The sequence below is a fragment of the Amphibalanus amphitrite genome, unplaced genomic scaffold (assembly GCF_019059575.1).
Source record: "Amphibalanus amphitrite isolate SeventyFive unplaced genomic scaffold, NRLGWU_Aamphi_draft 000587F_arrow, whole genome shotgun sequence".
In the NCBI taxonomy this organism is placed as follows: domain Eukaryota; kingdom Metazoa; phylum Arthropoda; class Thecostraca; order Balanomorpha; family Balanidae; genus Amphibalanus; species Amphibalanus amphitrite.
Window position 1 is genome coordinate 82,604 of NW_024882081.1, and position 12,715 is coordinate 95,318.

Here is a 12,715-nt window from a genome sequence, read left to right on the forward strand (position 1 = left end):
GCAGGGTTGCGGAGTCGTGGTGGCGCCAAATCCGACTCCGACTACGACTCCGACTCCTGACTCGTTGCCATGACTCCGGCCGACTCTGTCTCCGACTCCGGACCCCTGCCAGTGTTTCGGAGTCGTGATGGAGCTGTTCCGATTCGGACCGACTCCGACTTCCACTGCGGGCTCCTGACCGACCCCGACTCCGATTCCGACTCCTGGCTCGTTGCCACGACTCTGGGCGACTCTGACTCCGACTCCGACTCTGACTCCGACTCTGACCTCGACTCCGCACCCTTTTTAAGAAGTAACTGCTCGCCCCTGCACCTGGAGTATGGATATCGTGCAAACGTGTATGGATATCCTGGAGTATGGATATGGATATCCACCGACAGAGCAGACATACAGACATGCTGTAAACGCCATTACACTGCCAATACCATGGCAAATCAAATGGCTATCTATGGTTTTTGATCATCGTTCTACATTTTCCAAAATAATGAACTGAATGTTGGCAATTTCTCGTGACTACTTCACGACCATGATGCATGCATTTCTGAAATTGATCTTTTTTCAACCAGCCACGTACTCGTATGATAAAATGAATGTCACCATCGTGTTCTACGCCCAAAGTACCCATAAAACATGTGTCATGCATGGGCTGCCAATAGGTACCAGTTTTAATTTTCGGGGTTATGTGCTTACCTGATTGACCTGACTTTGACCCTGGCCAGTGGCCTATGTTTGACTGACCCCTACATTGATCTGACACTCTTTTAGCACTTATATGAAGGGTTGTGACAGTTGTGACAGTTGTGACAGGTTGTTTAGGACCAACTGATGACTGAATTTATTTATGACCAACTGATGACGATATAATCGAAACGCGAAACGCGAGGCACCGATTGCGAGGTTCTAAAGTCCATGCTACTGAAAGCCCGATTTCAAGTGTTTGACCTGACCTTGACCCGACCTGCGACCTCGAAATTCAACTTTAAAGTATTCATGTGAATCGTCTCGTCGCGTTCTTCTTTCGTTTGCCGCGCCTCGTGCGTTTCGCTGCGCCTATTTGTTCGCGAGTTATCTCGGCTGGGGGCGTTGAACGCCCCCCCCCCCCGGCAAACGACGGATGGGGAAATACCCCAGCAACTGCCGAGTTAATCTGACGCATGTTTTGTCATTTGATCGTCATTTTATTTCTTACTTTTTTGCCCAATCTAAAAAAAAAATCATAAACACTCTTTCTCCAAATTTTTGACCCTTTATGACCAATAGTAAGACACTGTGCGTCACTACGTTGATATTTCTCGCCCTAAAGCATAACAACAATATCCATTCAGTAATAGCAGTATTCAAAACATGTTCAAAATGCCTCGCGATATCGATAACATAACGAAAGACATGGGCGACTTATAACATACTTGCAATGATGACGTCACACACGCGTGACGTGACGTGACCTCGTCATTTCTGAGTTACTGTATGATGCACGAAAGACACTTGTATACCTATGCAAAGTTTCATCGCAGTCGGTCTACGCATTAACAAGTTATGGGCAAAACATTTTTTCGCGTTGACCCCCGGCCATCCGTGAGGCCGTTTCCAACCATAGTGCACTGGGGCGAAGGTTAACACGCGCAGTGGAAGGGGGATTTCGCCCACCCTTCCTGTTTCTCGCCAATAACTCGCGCCGCAAACATAATATTAATGTGAAATTTTGGATACCTGTTCAAAATTGAACTGCAGATCTCCTCGTGCAAGAAATAAGAAAATTGGGTCACAACTTTTGTAGTAATAGCGGTGTAAAGTCAAACATCCTGCCGCCGCGGCGGCCGGCGCTAGCCTTGCGCTAGCCGTTACGCGCCGCCTGAATTGTAGACTGTGCCGGGGCGGGACGGTTCCGTCTTTACATCGCGCTCCTTACCGCTGATTATATTCGATTCGCGTCAAATTTTGTGAGAAGACTGAGAAATGTACAGGCAATCTTATGGTCAAATAATTTTGAAAATCGGTTGGTAACAACTTTAGTTATGAGTGTGTAAACACAAAATTGTGATTGCCTCGTTTCCCGCGTCGGCCGATCCCGCTTCAGCGGGCGACATCTTACCCTTAGCAGGCTTCCAACTGCCATATTTATTGTTGGATTAACTAGAAATTCACCATACATACTCCCAAATGTATATTCTCTCGTATAGTGAAAGAAAAAAGAAAATCGACCGGTAATTTTTTGAGTTATCGGCGTGTAAACGCTCATAACAGCCGAGGCTGTGTTAGGGTCAAATGAGGAGAAGGCTTACCCTAGTAATCGCATGAAGTTCGCTCTGTCCATGTAATAATGGGCTTTCAGTGAGTTTGCTTATTGAATATGCCACACACAAAATATATGCAGACAAAAGTGCGGCATTTGGAAGCAATTCATTGCAATTGCCTGGGGCGTGACCAGGTCAGAGAGGGTGCAGGTAACAAAATTACAAGTACAGGGACCCGCAGTTGCTACTGTACAGCGACCCTGAGTAAATTGTCCCAGCACCCTCACAGGGAACAACGATAAGCTGTCAGAGGGTACTCACAGGAAACCTCAGCTGCTCTTGTACAGGGACCAGCAGTCGATATCATTGTTATCGGTTGTTACTGGACAGGACAGACGGTTAGACTTGGGGTTCGTGTACAGTAGCAACTGCGAGTCCCCGTACCTACGTGAAAACTGGCCGGGATTGTATTCTGTTTTCCTGGAACTGGAAGCATCTCAAACGTTTTGGATTAATGTATTGCAAGGTATTAAGTGGCTTGGGATGCTCCATATTTCACTAACATTCACTTCCATAGTATTTTTATTTCCACCTGGCCGAAGGTTTGATGTGCAGCCCCAACAGTTTCTCGAGATCGTTTGCAACGCTGTAAGGCTGGATAGCTCAAATTGACATACCTTCCTACCTACCTGAGCATTGACTTAAGCCGGATTTTTTTTTTACGCCAACAGAATTTTGAGGCTGAGGTCAACTTACTGACCTATGACAGCACAAATAAATCTCGGAACGATGCAAAAAGTTGCAGCCTTACAGCGTCCTCAGTGAGCCTTTTGCAGGGGATGAAACTTAAGTAACGGCATATAGTAACGGCTCTTGAGATTTCACATCAATTCCTCCAACTTTCCTAACTTTCACCCGAGGTCAAGCTGGCCACGTGACTTCACTATTACAAGTCAATGGGAAATATTGAAACATTGAAACTATTATTTTGATGCCGGAAACGATCGAAGCCTGTCATCAATTATCAAACACCTGTAATCGTGATTTCATACACTTTGCAGAGGGCGATTCTTAGGGTTTGCATTGGAGACCTTCCATGACGTCGTATATGCTAGTACTTTGTATGGTTGTTTTAGGTCATCGTTTTTCTTTTTGTCAATAACCTTGATTGGAATTAATCTCGCGAGTCGAATAAGCCACCAGTGCGTGAACTCACGGAACCCTGCTGAACCTAATCATATGCCTAAAATAGCTGCTTTCATGACAAGCATCTAACACACATTTACTGATATTGGATGCGATTTGGTCAAATTTGGTTCATAGTTGATTCTTAATTGCTTTAGCTTAGGTTGCACTAGTTGCTTATTGACCTTATTTATCATATTATCAGACGTTCCTTTTAAATCAAACATTTGGACAAAATTACGTTATGAAAATAGCTACAGAAAAACAGATTTGGCTAGATTCGTCTGACATCCGCCATGAAAACGGCTGATACATGGCCTCATTTGACCAGCTCATCTTGACCTCAGCGGTTTTGATGCGACTTCGACCTGAGGAAAACACCTTAACCCGCGCACCGACGGGGGAGCGGATATCCGCCCCCCCCCCCCTGAGGTTTTTCGCGAATAGCGGGAAAACCGCGGCGCGTAGCGCCGCGAAATTTGGTATGACTATTCCCTTATCAATTTTACACATGGTGTGCAAGTTTGAACCTCCTACCTTTCAAGGTCAGGTCACCAGGTCACTTTGAATGACCCAACCTCAAGTCACTTTTTTGCAACTTTGTCACCGTGCCAGAGCTACAGTAGATGTCGGAGGCCTTTGAAAGTCGCAGGATGTTATTAGGTCATTAGTAGCTACAATTTGTTTATCTCGGAATTTTGATATCGGTGACCTAAGGTCAGGTCAATTTCGCGACCTCCCCATTATAAGTCAATGGGGGAAAAATCAACTCCCTGTTTTTACCACTAAAACGGGTCGGAATGGCCCCATATACCATACATGACTTCATATACGATCAACCTTCACTACCTTGAGGTCTGTTTTGCTGTTGGGCAGCTGTGAGGTCATGTGACGTCATCAAAGGTCACCAAAGGTTTTTGGCCAATAACTCCGTACAGGAACAAGATACAGACGCGTGGATGGTCTCATTGTGTTCAGCTCGTCAAGACGCATCGAATGATATACATGATGACCTCGAGGTCACGTGACCTGAGGTCAACCTTTGACCTTGACCTTTCGAGGTCAACATATATATCATTCGATGCGGATTGACGAGAGGATCACGATGATGCCCTTAGTTTGTTCCTATCTTGACTAATTCGAAAGTTATTCGAGAAAAACTCTCTCCATATTCAGCGCCGCCATTTTGACTTTATCGACCCCTGTGACGTCATCGTTGACCTGACCTGAAAATGACCTTAGTAAAAATTGTAGATCTTGACCGTGCGTATCTGATGCCGTTTACCGCTTGTCGCTATCTTGCTTCGTTCTCGAGATCTCAGGGGGGGGGCGGTCATCCGCCCCCCCCCCCCCCCGTCGGTACTAAGTTGGCGCAGACCCCCGTCGGTGCGCGGGTTAAGCTGACCTCTTCCAAATACAGTTATATCATTACGGTCAACTGGTGACCTCTGTGGTCAGGTCAAATGCCCTGAACCAGGGATTAATTTTCTGTCAATAAATCCCAAATGGTCGCAGCATCGTCATTTCAGTACCTGACACTAATCTGGCACCATCGTGTTTGTGATGCTCCGCCGGGTAGAATGGTGTGCTGATATTTTGGAAAGCTCAGCTTAACGTGCTTACTTCAGGTCAAGGTCAGAACGAAGTCGTTCAGGTCACGAGTCTGGTCGATTGAGATGATTCTGAGTACCTACATTGATGACCCTTCCCTCAATGCCCTCGCCCCTCATTTTGTTTGGAATCAATTGACGAAAAATTATCACATCAAACAGCCTTAGTGACGTCACAAGTGACGTTGCGTTTTTATGTCGTCACGCAAGGTCCAGGAGCAAAACTGAAACATCGGACCTTGCAAAGAATGCGTGAAGTACATTCTCCCCGTAAATAATTGTTGGCAATGAGGGCGTTTCGCTATTGCGACATTTTTAACATTACATAGACTCACTTATTTGACGTAATAGTTTAGTGAATTGACCCTATATAAAGTTCGTTTGGTGTCACAAGCTAACTCGAAGATAAGTTATAATAATAAGTAGTATTGTTTTTTATCTCGACCTTCTCCTTGTTGATAGATAGCCAAATATTAACAGACATAGGTTACATTTGCAGTCGGGCACAGCCCATCATCAGATGTATATTGTTTCAAATACACCAAAAACGATCACAAATACACTTAAATAAATTCATTTTTAACAGCTCGTGAAAACCTTCACCCGATGTCTACTCCTATGCACTGCCAGTGTGCATATTTTAGTGGGCCATCTTTCGAGCAGGAAAACAAAATCGGTGACGGAGTACATACAGTTACATAACATTAAACACCTAACAGGCACACTTTGCACCCCTATATCCTGAGTTACAAAATCGATGCATTGACAGCTATAACACACAATTTTAACACGGCGACGGCAGCAAATTTTCGCACAGTTACACGCTACACAGAATGAGTCGAATCATCACATGGGAATACACAGAACGATCACATGGAGGGGGGAGGGTTAGTCTACCCCATCAGCCGCCAAGATGACAAGTTGTCATTTAACACTGGCTTACGGTCCCTAATGTACAGGGACTCAGATATTTTCCTGTCTGGGTGATCCCTCGTTTTCTTCAGGACCCTCACTTCGATAGGAGGATTGGCGAGCTTGTCAGCTTTGGGTATTCCTTAGTGACGTCACAAATGCCAATCCTCCTTACACGACACACGTGGAGGTCCTGAAGAAAACGAGGGATCACCCAGACAGGAAAATCTCTGAGTCCCTGTACATTAGGGACCGTAAGCCAGTGTTAAATGACAACTTGTCATCTTGGCGGCTGATGGGGTAGACTAACCCTCCCCCCTCCATGTGATCGTTCTGTGTATTCCCATGTGATGATTCGACTCATTCTGTGTAGCGTGTAACTGTGCGAAAATTTGCTGCCGTCGCCGTCTTAAAATTGTGTGTTATAGCTGTCAATGCATCGATTTTGTAACTCAGGAGATAGGGGTGCAAAGTGTGCCAGTTAGGTGTTTAATATTATGTAACTGGTTACTGTATGTACTACGTCACCGATTTTGTTTTCCTGCTCGAAAGATGGCCCACTAAAATATGCACACTGGCAGTGCATAGGAGTAGACATCGGGTGAAGGTTTTCACGAGCTGTTAAAAATGAATTTATTTAAGTGTATTTGTGATCGTTTTTGGTGTATTTGGAACAATATACATCTGATGATGGGCTGTGCCCGACTGCAAATGTAACCTATGTCTGTTGATATTTGGCTATCTATCAACAAGGAGAAGGTCGAGATAAAAAACAATGCTACTTAAATATTATGCTCCTTGCTAAAGCACTTAGAGATAAGTTATAATAACTTTCAGCGCTCTATCGCCATTGCGTCCCTAGCAATGATAAGAAAACCGTCAGAGGCGAATTGTACTCGCTCCCACGGCCACTGCGGTTTAACCTCGCTCTCTTGAGAACAATACGTCATTATGACGTCTTTGACTATTTGGGACCTAGCTTAGCTTGCGTAGGTGTCCTAAGTCTCTTTAGAAAAAATCACCAGAGTTGCAATGAGCTCTCGATCACATTTGACCGTTCTCAGTTCGGACCAGTTGACAGTTATTTTTATTGTTTCCACTGTACGACGAAATTCAATGTTGGATAGCGACCTTAAGAGGAAAAACACCTTTTTAATATTTTCATCATTCAATGGCAATGCGTTGAGAAGACTTTAACTGCAAAAATAAATTGCAAAAAAAGATGGCCACATTCTCAAAATTTGATTTTTACAAATAAATTATATGTAAAGAAATTAAAAATCGAAAAATTTCCAAAAAATTGATATCAAAAAAATATTTGTTTAATTCCAATTGTGGGGATATGCAGTTTTATATGAATCTTATGAGTATTTAGCTAAATATCCGCGGATGAAATTTATAGTTTTTATGGTAGTCATTAAATTGCCTGGGGCAATATCTCCCAAAGTATTCGACGGATGTGATTGAAAATGTCACAACACGAATCGACGGGCTAGATAACCACATAGCCGAAATTTCATTAAAATTGGAAAGGTAGAGTGTTATTTAGCGATTTTTTTGGTCGATTTGTCGTGGAATGCCCCAGCAGCGGGACACAGTACACCGCCGTCTGTGTGTGATCAGAGAGCAGCGGGACACAGTACACCACCGTCTGTGTGTGATCAGAGAGCAGCGGGACACAGTACACCACCGTCTGTGTGTGATCAGAGAGCAGCGGGACACAGTACACCACCGTCTGTGTGTGATCAGAGAGCAGCGGGACACAGTACACCACCGTCTGTGTGTGATCAGAGAGCAGCGGGACACAGTACACCGCCGTCTGTGTGTGATCAGAGAGCAGCGGGACACAGTACACCGCCGTCTGTGTGTGATCAGAGAGCAGCGGGACACCGCCGTCTGTGTGATCAGAGAGCAGTGGGACACAGTACACCACCGTCTGTGTGTGATCAGAGAGCAGCAGGACACAGTACACCACCGTCTGTGTGTGATCAGAGAGCAGCGGGACACAGTACACCACCGTCTGTGTGTGATCAGAGAGCAGCAGTACACCACCGTCTGTGTGTGATCAGAGAGCAGCGGGACACAGTACACCACCGTCTGTGTGTGATCAGAGAGCAGCGGGACACAGTACACCGCCGTCTGTGTGTGATCAGAGAGCAGCGGGACACCGCCGTCTGTGTGTGATCAGACAGCAGCGGGACACCACCGTCTGTGTGTGATCAGAGAGCAGCAGTACACCACCGTCTGTGTGTAATCAGAGAGCAGCGGGACACAGTACACCACCGTCTGTGTGTGATCAGAGAGCAGCGGGACACAGTACACCACCGTCTGTGTGTGATCAGAGAGCAGCGGGACACAGTACACCGCCGTCTGTGTGTGATCAGAGAGCAGCGGGACACCGCCGTCTGTGTGTGATCAGACAGCAGCGGGACACCACCGTCTGTGTGTGATCAGAGAGCAGCAGTACACCACCGTCTGTGTGTGATCAGAGAGCAGCGGGACACAGTACACCACCGTCCGTGTGTGATCAGAGAGCAGCGTGACACAGTACACCGCCGTCTGTGTGTGATCAGAGAGCAGCGGGACACAACACCGTCTGTGTGTGATCAGAGAGCAGCGGGACACAGTACACCACCGTCTGTGTGTGATCAGAGAGCAGCGGGACACAGTACACCGCCGTCTGTGTGTGATCAGAGAGCAGCGGGACACAGCACACCGCCGTCTGTGTGTGATCAGAGAGCAGCGGGACACAGTACACCGCCGTCTGTGTGTGATCAGAGAGCAGCGGGACACCACCGTCTGTGTGTGATCAGAGAGCAGCGGGACACAGTACACCACCGTCTGTGTGTGATCAGAGAGCAGCGGGACACAGTACACCGCCGTCTGTGTGTGATCAGAGAGCAGCGGGACACAGCACCGTCTGTGTGTGATCAGAGAGCAGCAGTACACCACCGTCTGTGTGTGTCGAGGTCTGACCAGACAGCAGCGTAGACTGACGAATAGACCGGCGGAGGAACAGGCTCCGGCGGCGACGCTAGTTACGGAGCTCGAAGAGAAGGGACTCGGCAGAAACAGCCGACATTATAGCAGTAGGGTGGCTCAGCATCACGGAGAACTGCAACTACTCACTGTGTTACAAATAGGAGAACATCCTCTGTGCCCATTGAAGATATAGTTAGCTGAGGTGATGGACGATGTCGGCGGCCTCACCGGCTGAGACTCTGCCGGTTCAACACGTCCCCCCGTGCGGGTGCTCGGACGCCGCCCGGGCTCACCAGTACCTGTCCGACGCGCCATATACTTCTGAGCAGATCGGCGGTCCATGTGGCGCCCTCTGCCCCGGCCGATGTCAGAGATCATTTCACCCGGTCATTTCAGTTGTATTCATTTCACTGACCGTCCTCCCATGGTGGCAGCTGTAACAAGAACTCAGCTACCGTGCGAGTCCCGAGTCCGGACAATACATAGAGCTGTGCCAGTCCTCCCACAGCGCGGAGACGGGTAAATCACGCATCATTCTCAGACATTGCGGGCCCACTGCCGTAGCCCTCGACAATCTCCAGTACTGTCGGGTCAGTGCGTAAAGGGATAATAAATAGGTATGTTTACTACCCACTACAACTCGTCAGTAACAACAACCCTAATAATAAAACGAATTCACCCGTGATGCATTTAGTGGACTAGTAAGCGACTGCGACACAATTCATCGTGAAAAACATGGCGCGTCGTTCCACGCCCCCAGCATATACCTACCCAGTCCCTATCACAAATCAATCACCGAGCGGCACAGACGGCAGTATCGCCGCGTCTTGGATCACTCGTCCTAAGGTTGATACACGAAAACAGCCCACCCGTGTCATGTCAGATATAATTCACACGGGATCCGCTGGGCGCTGACTGATTCCACCCCTACTACTCATTGTCCCTATACCTAATTTGGCCTGTTTTCCACAGCTGGCCAGTCAGCCGGACCGCCCCGGGGTGCACTCACTGGTCCCGTACTCGCCTAGCCTCCCTGTGGTCTGTCGGCGCCCTCAGAATCACAGACCTCACCTGGCGCACTGTCACCCCTGCCAGGCGCGGCTCCCCTCTGATCGCCCCCTCCGGCGCCGCCTCCCACGAACCCGCCGCAGTGGTGGCCCAATCAGGCACCTCGCCTTCACTCCAACCCGCTATATGTAGGCACCACAGGCGCAGGTGTACCATAGGTATCGATCAACATTGGCCCCGAAATACCCGCAGCACTTCCCGCGTTCTCCACACATTCCCAACAACTCATCCCCGACACTCTGCAGCGCCCTCCTCCCGGGGGTTGGGCCACTCTGCAGCGCCCTCCTCCCGGGGTTTCGGCCACTCTGCGGCGCCCTCCTCCCGGGGGTTCGGCCGCTCTGCAGCGACCTCCTCCCGGGGTTTCGGCCGCTGCTCGCCCGAGTCGGCCGCCGCCGCTCAGAAGTGCGTGCCGCCGTCGCTCAGGTCGCCGTCGGCGCTCATCTCGGCCCCGAACAGCGGGTTCTGGGTGGCGCCGCCGCCGAACGGCGACCCGCCGCTCCCGGCGAACGGCGACTGGCCGGCGGCCGGCTCGTCGTCGTCGTCCGGCTCGAAGGTGGGCATGTGGTGGCGGCTGTTCTCGTCGAACACGCCCGGGTCCACGTCCAGCCGGTCGGCGGGCTCCGCCGCCTGCTCCGACTCCGGCTGGTAGGCCGGGTTGGCGTGCGAGACGGGCTGGCCGCGCCGCTGGCCCGAGCTGGCGAACTCAGGGGCGTCCTCCACCCCGATCAGCACCGAGTCCCCACTGGACACACTGGGGGAGGGGTTCAGATCAGCACCGAGTCCCCGCTGGACACACTGGGGGAGGGGAGGGGGTCCGATCAGCACCGAGTCCCCGCTGGACACACTGGGGGAGGGGAGGGGGTCCGATCAGCACCGAGTCCCCGCTGGACACACTGGGGGAGGGGAGGGGGTCCGATCAGCACCGAGTCCCCACTGGACACACTGGGGGAGGGGGTCAGATCAGCACCGAGTCCCCGCTGGACACACTGGGGGAGGGGAGGGGGTCCGATCAGCACCGAGTCTCCGCTGGACACACTGGGGGAGGGGAGGGGGTCCGATCAGCACCGAGTCCCCGCTGGACACACTGGGGGAAGGGGAAGGGGGTCCGATCAGCACCGAGTCCCCGCTGGACACACTGGGGAAGGGCATAGAGGGTCAGATCAGCACCGAGTCCCCACTGGACACACTGGGGGAGGGGAGGGGGTCCGATCAGCACCGAGTCCCCACTGGACACACTGGGGGAGGGGAGGGGTCCGATCAGCACCGAGTCCCCGCTGGACACACTGGGGGAGGGGAGGGGGTCCGATCAGCACAGAGTCCCCACTGGACACACTGGGGGAGGGGGGTCCGATCAGCACCGAGTCCCCACTGGACACACTGGGGGAGGGGGGTCCGATCAGCACCGAGTCCCCGCTGGACACACTGGTGGAGGGGAGGGGTCCGATCAGCACCGAGTCCCCACTGGAAACACTGGGGGAGGGGAGGGGGTCCGATCAGCACACAGTCCCCACTGGACACACTGGGGGAGGGGGGTCCGATCAGCACCGAGTCCCCGCTGGACACACTGGGGGAGGGGAGGGGTCCGATCAGCACCGAGTCCCCGCTGGACACACTGGGGGAGGGGAGGGGGTCCGATCAGCACCGAGTCCCCGCTGGACACACTGGGGGAGGGCATAGAGGGTCCGATCAGCACAGAGTCCCCACTGGACACTGGGGGAGGGGGTCCGATCAGCGCACCGAGTCCCCGCTGGACACACTGGGGGAAGGGGTCCGATCAGCACCGAGTCCCCGCTGGACACACTGGGGGAGGGGAGGGGGTCCGATCAGCACCGAGTCCCCACTGGACACTGGGGGAGGGGGTCAGATCAGCACCGAGTCCCCGCTGGACACTGGGGGAGGGGGTCAGATCAGCACCGAGTCCCCACTGGACACTGGGGGAGGGGGTCAGATCAGCACCGAGTCCCCGCTGGACACACTGGGGGAGGGCATAGAGGGTCCGATCAGCACAGAGTCCCCACTGGACACTGGGGGAGGGGGTCAGATCAGCACCGAGTCCCCACTGGACACTGGGGGAGGGGGTCAGATCAGCACCGAGTCCCCGCTGGACACACTGGGGAGGGCATAGAGGGTCCGATCAGCACAGAGTCCCCACTGGACACTGGGGGAGGGGGTCCGATCAGCACCGAGTCCCCACTGGACACACTGGGGGAGGGCATAGAGGGTCCGATCAGCACAGAGTCCCCACTGGACACTGGGGGAGGGGGAGGGGGTCCGATCAGCACCGAGTCCCCGCTGGACACACTGGGGGAGGGAAGGGGGTCCGATCAGCACCGAGTCCCCACTGGACACACTGGGGGATGGGGGTCCGATCAGCACCGAGTTCCCACTGGACACTGGGGGAGGGGAGGGGGTCCGATCAGCACCGAGTCCCCGCTGGACACACTGGGGGAGGGGGAGGGGGTCAGATCAGCACCGAGTCCCCGCTGGACACACTGGGGGAGGGGAGGGGATCAGATCAGCACCGAGTCCCCACTGGACACACTGGGGGATGGGAGGGGGTCCGATCAGCACCGAGTCCCCACTGGACACACTGGGGGAGGGGGAGGGGGTCCGATCAGCACCGAGTCCCCGCTGGACACACTGGGGGAGGGGGTCCGATCAGCACCGAGTCCCCACTGGACACACTGGGGGATGGAGGTCCGATAAGCACCGAGTTCCCACTGG

General features: G+C 51.9%; 1 protein-coding gene across 1 annotated transcript in view; it reads right to left on the reverse strand.

Moving 5' to 3' along the window:
- Positions 1 to 9,550: 9,550 nt before the first annotated feature.
- Positions 9,551 to 12,715, reverse strand: part of LOC122394362 (cadherin-23-like) — a 51,195-nt gene continuing 48,030 nt past the window's right edge. The window contains exon 11 of the mRNA XM_043391196.1: positions 9,551 to 10,742. Coding sequence (XP_043247131.1) covers positions 10,388 to 10,742 — 355 coding nt within the window. The 3' untranslated portion in view covers positions 9,551 to 10,387. The remainder of the gene's footprint in view (positions 10,743 to 12,715) is intronic.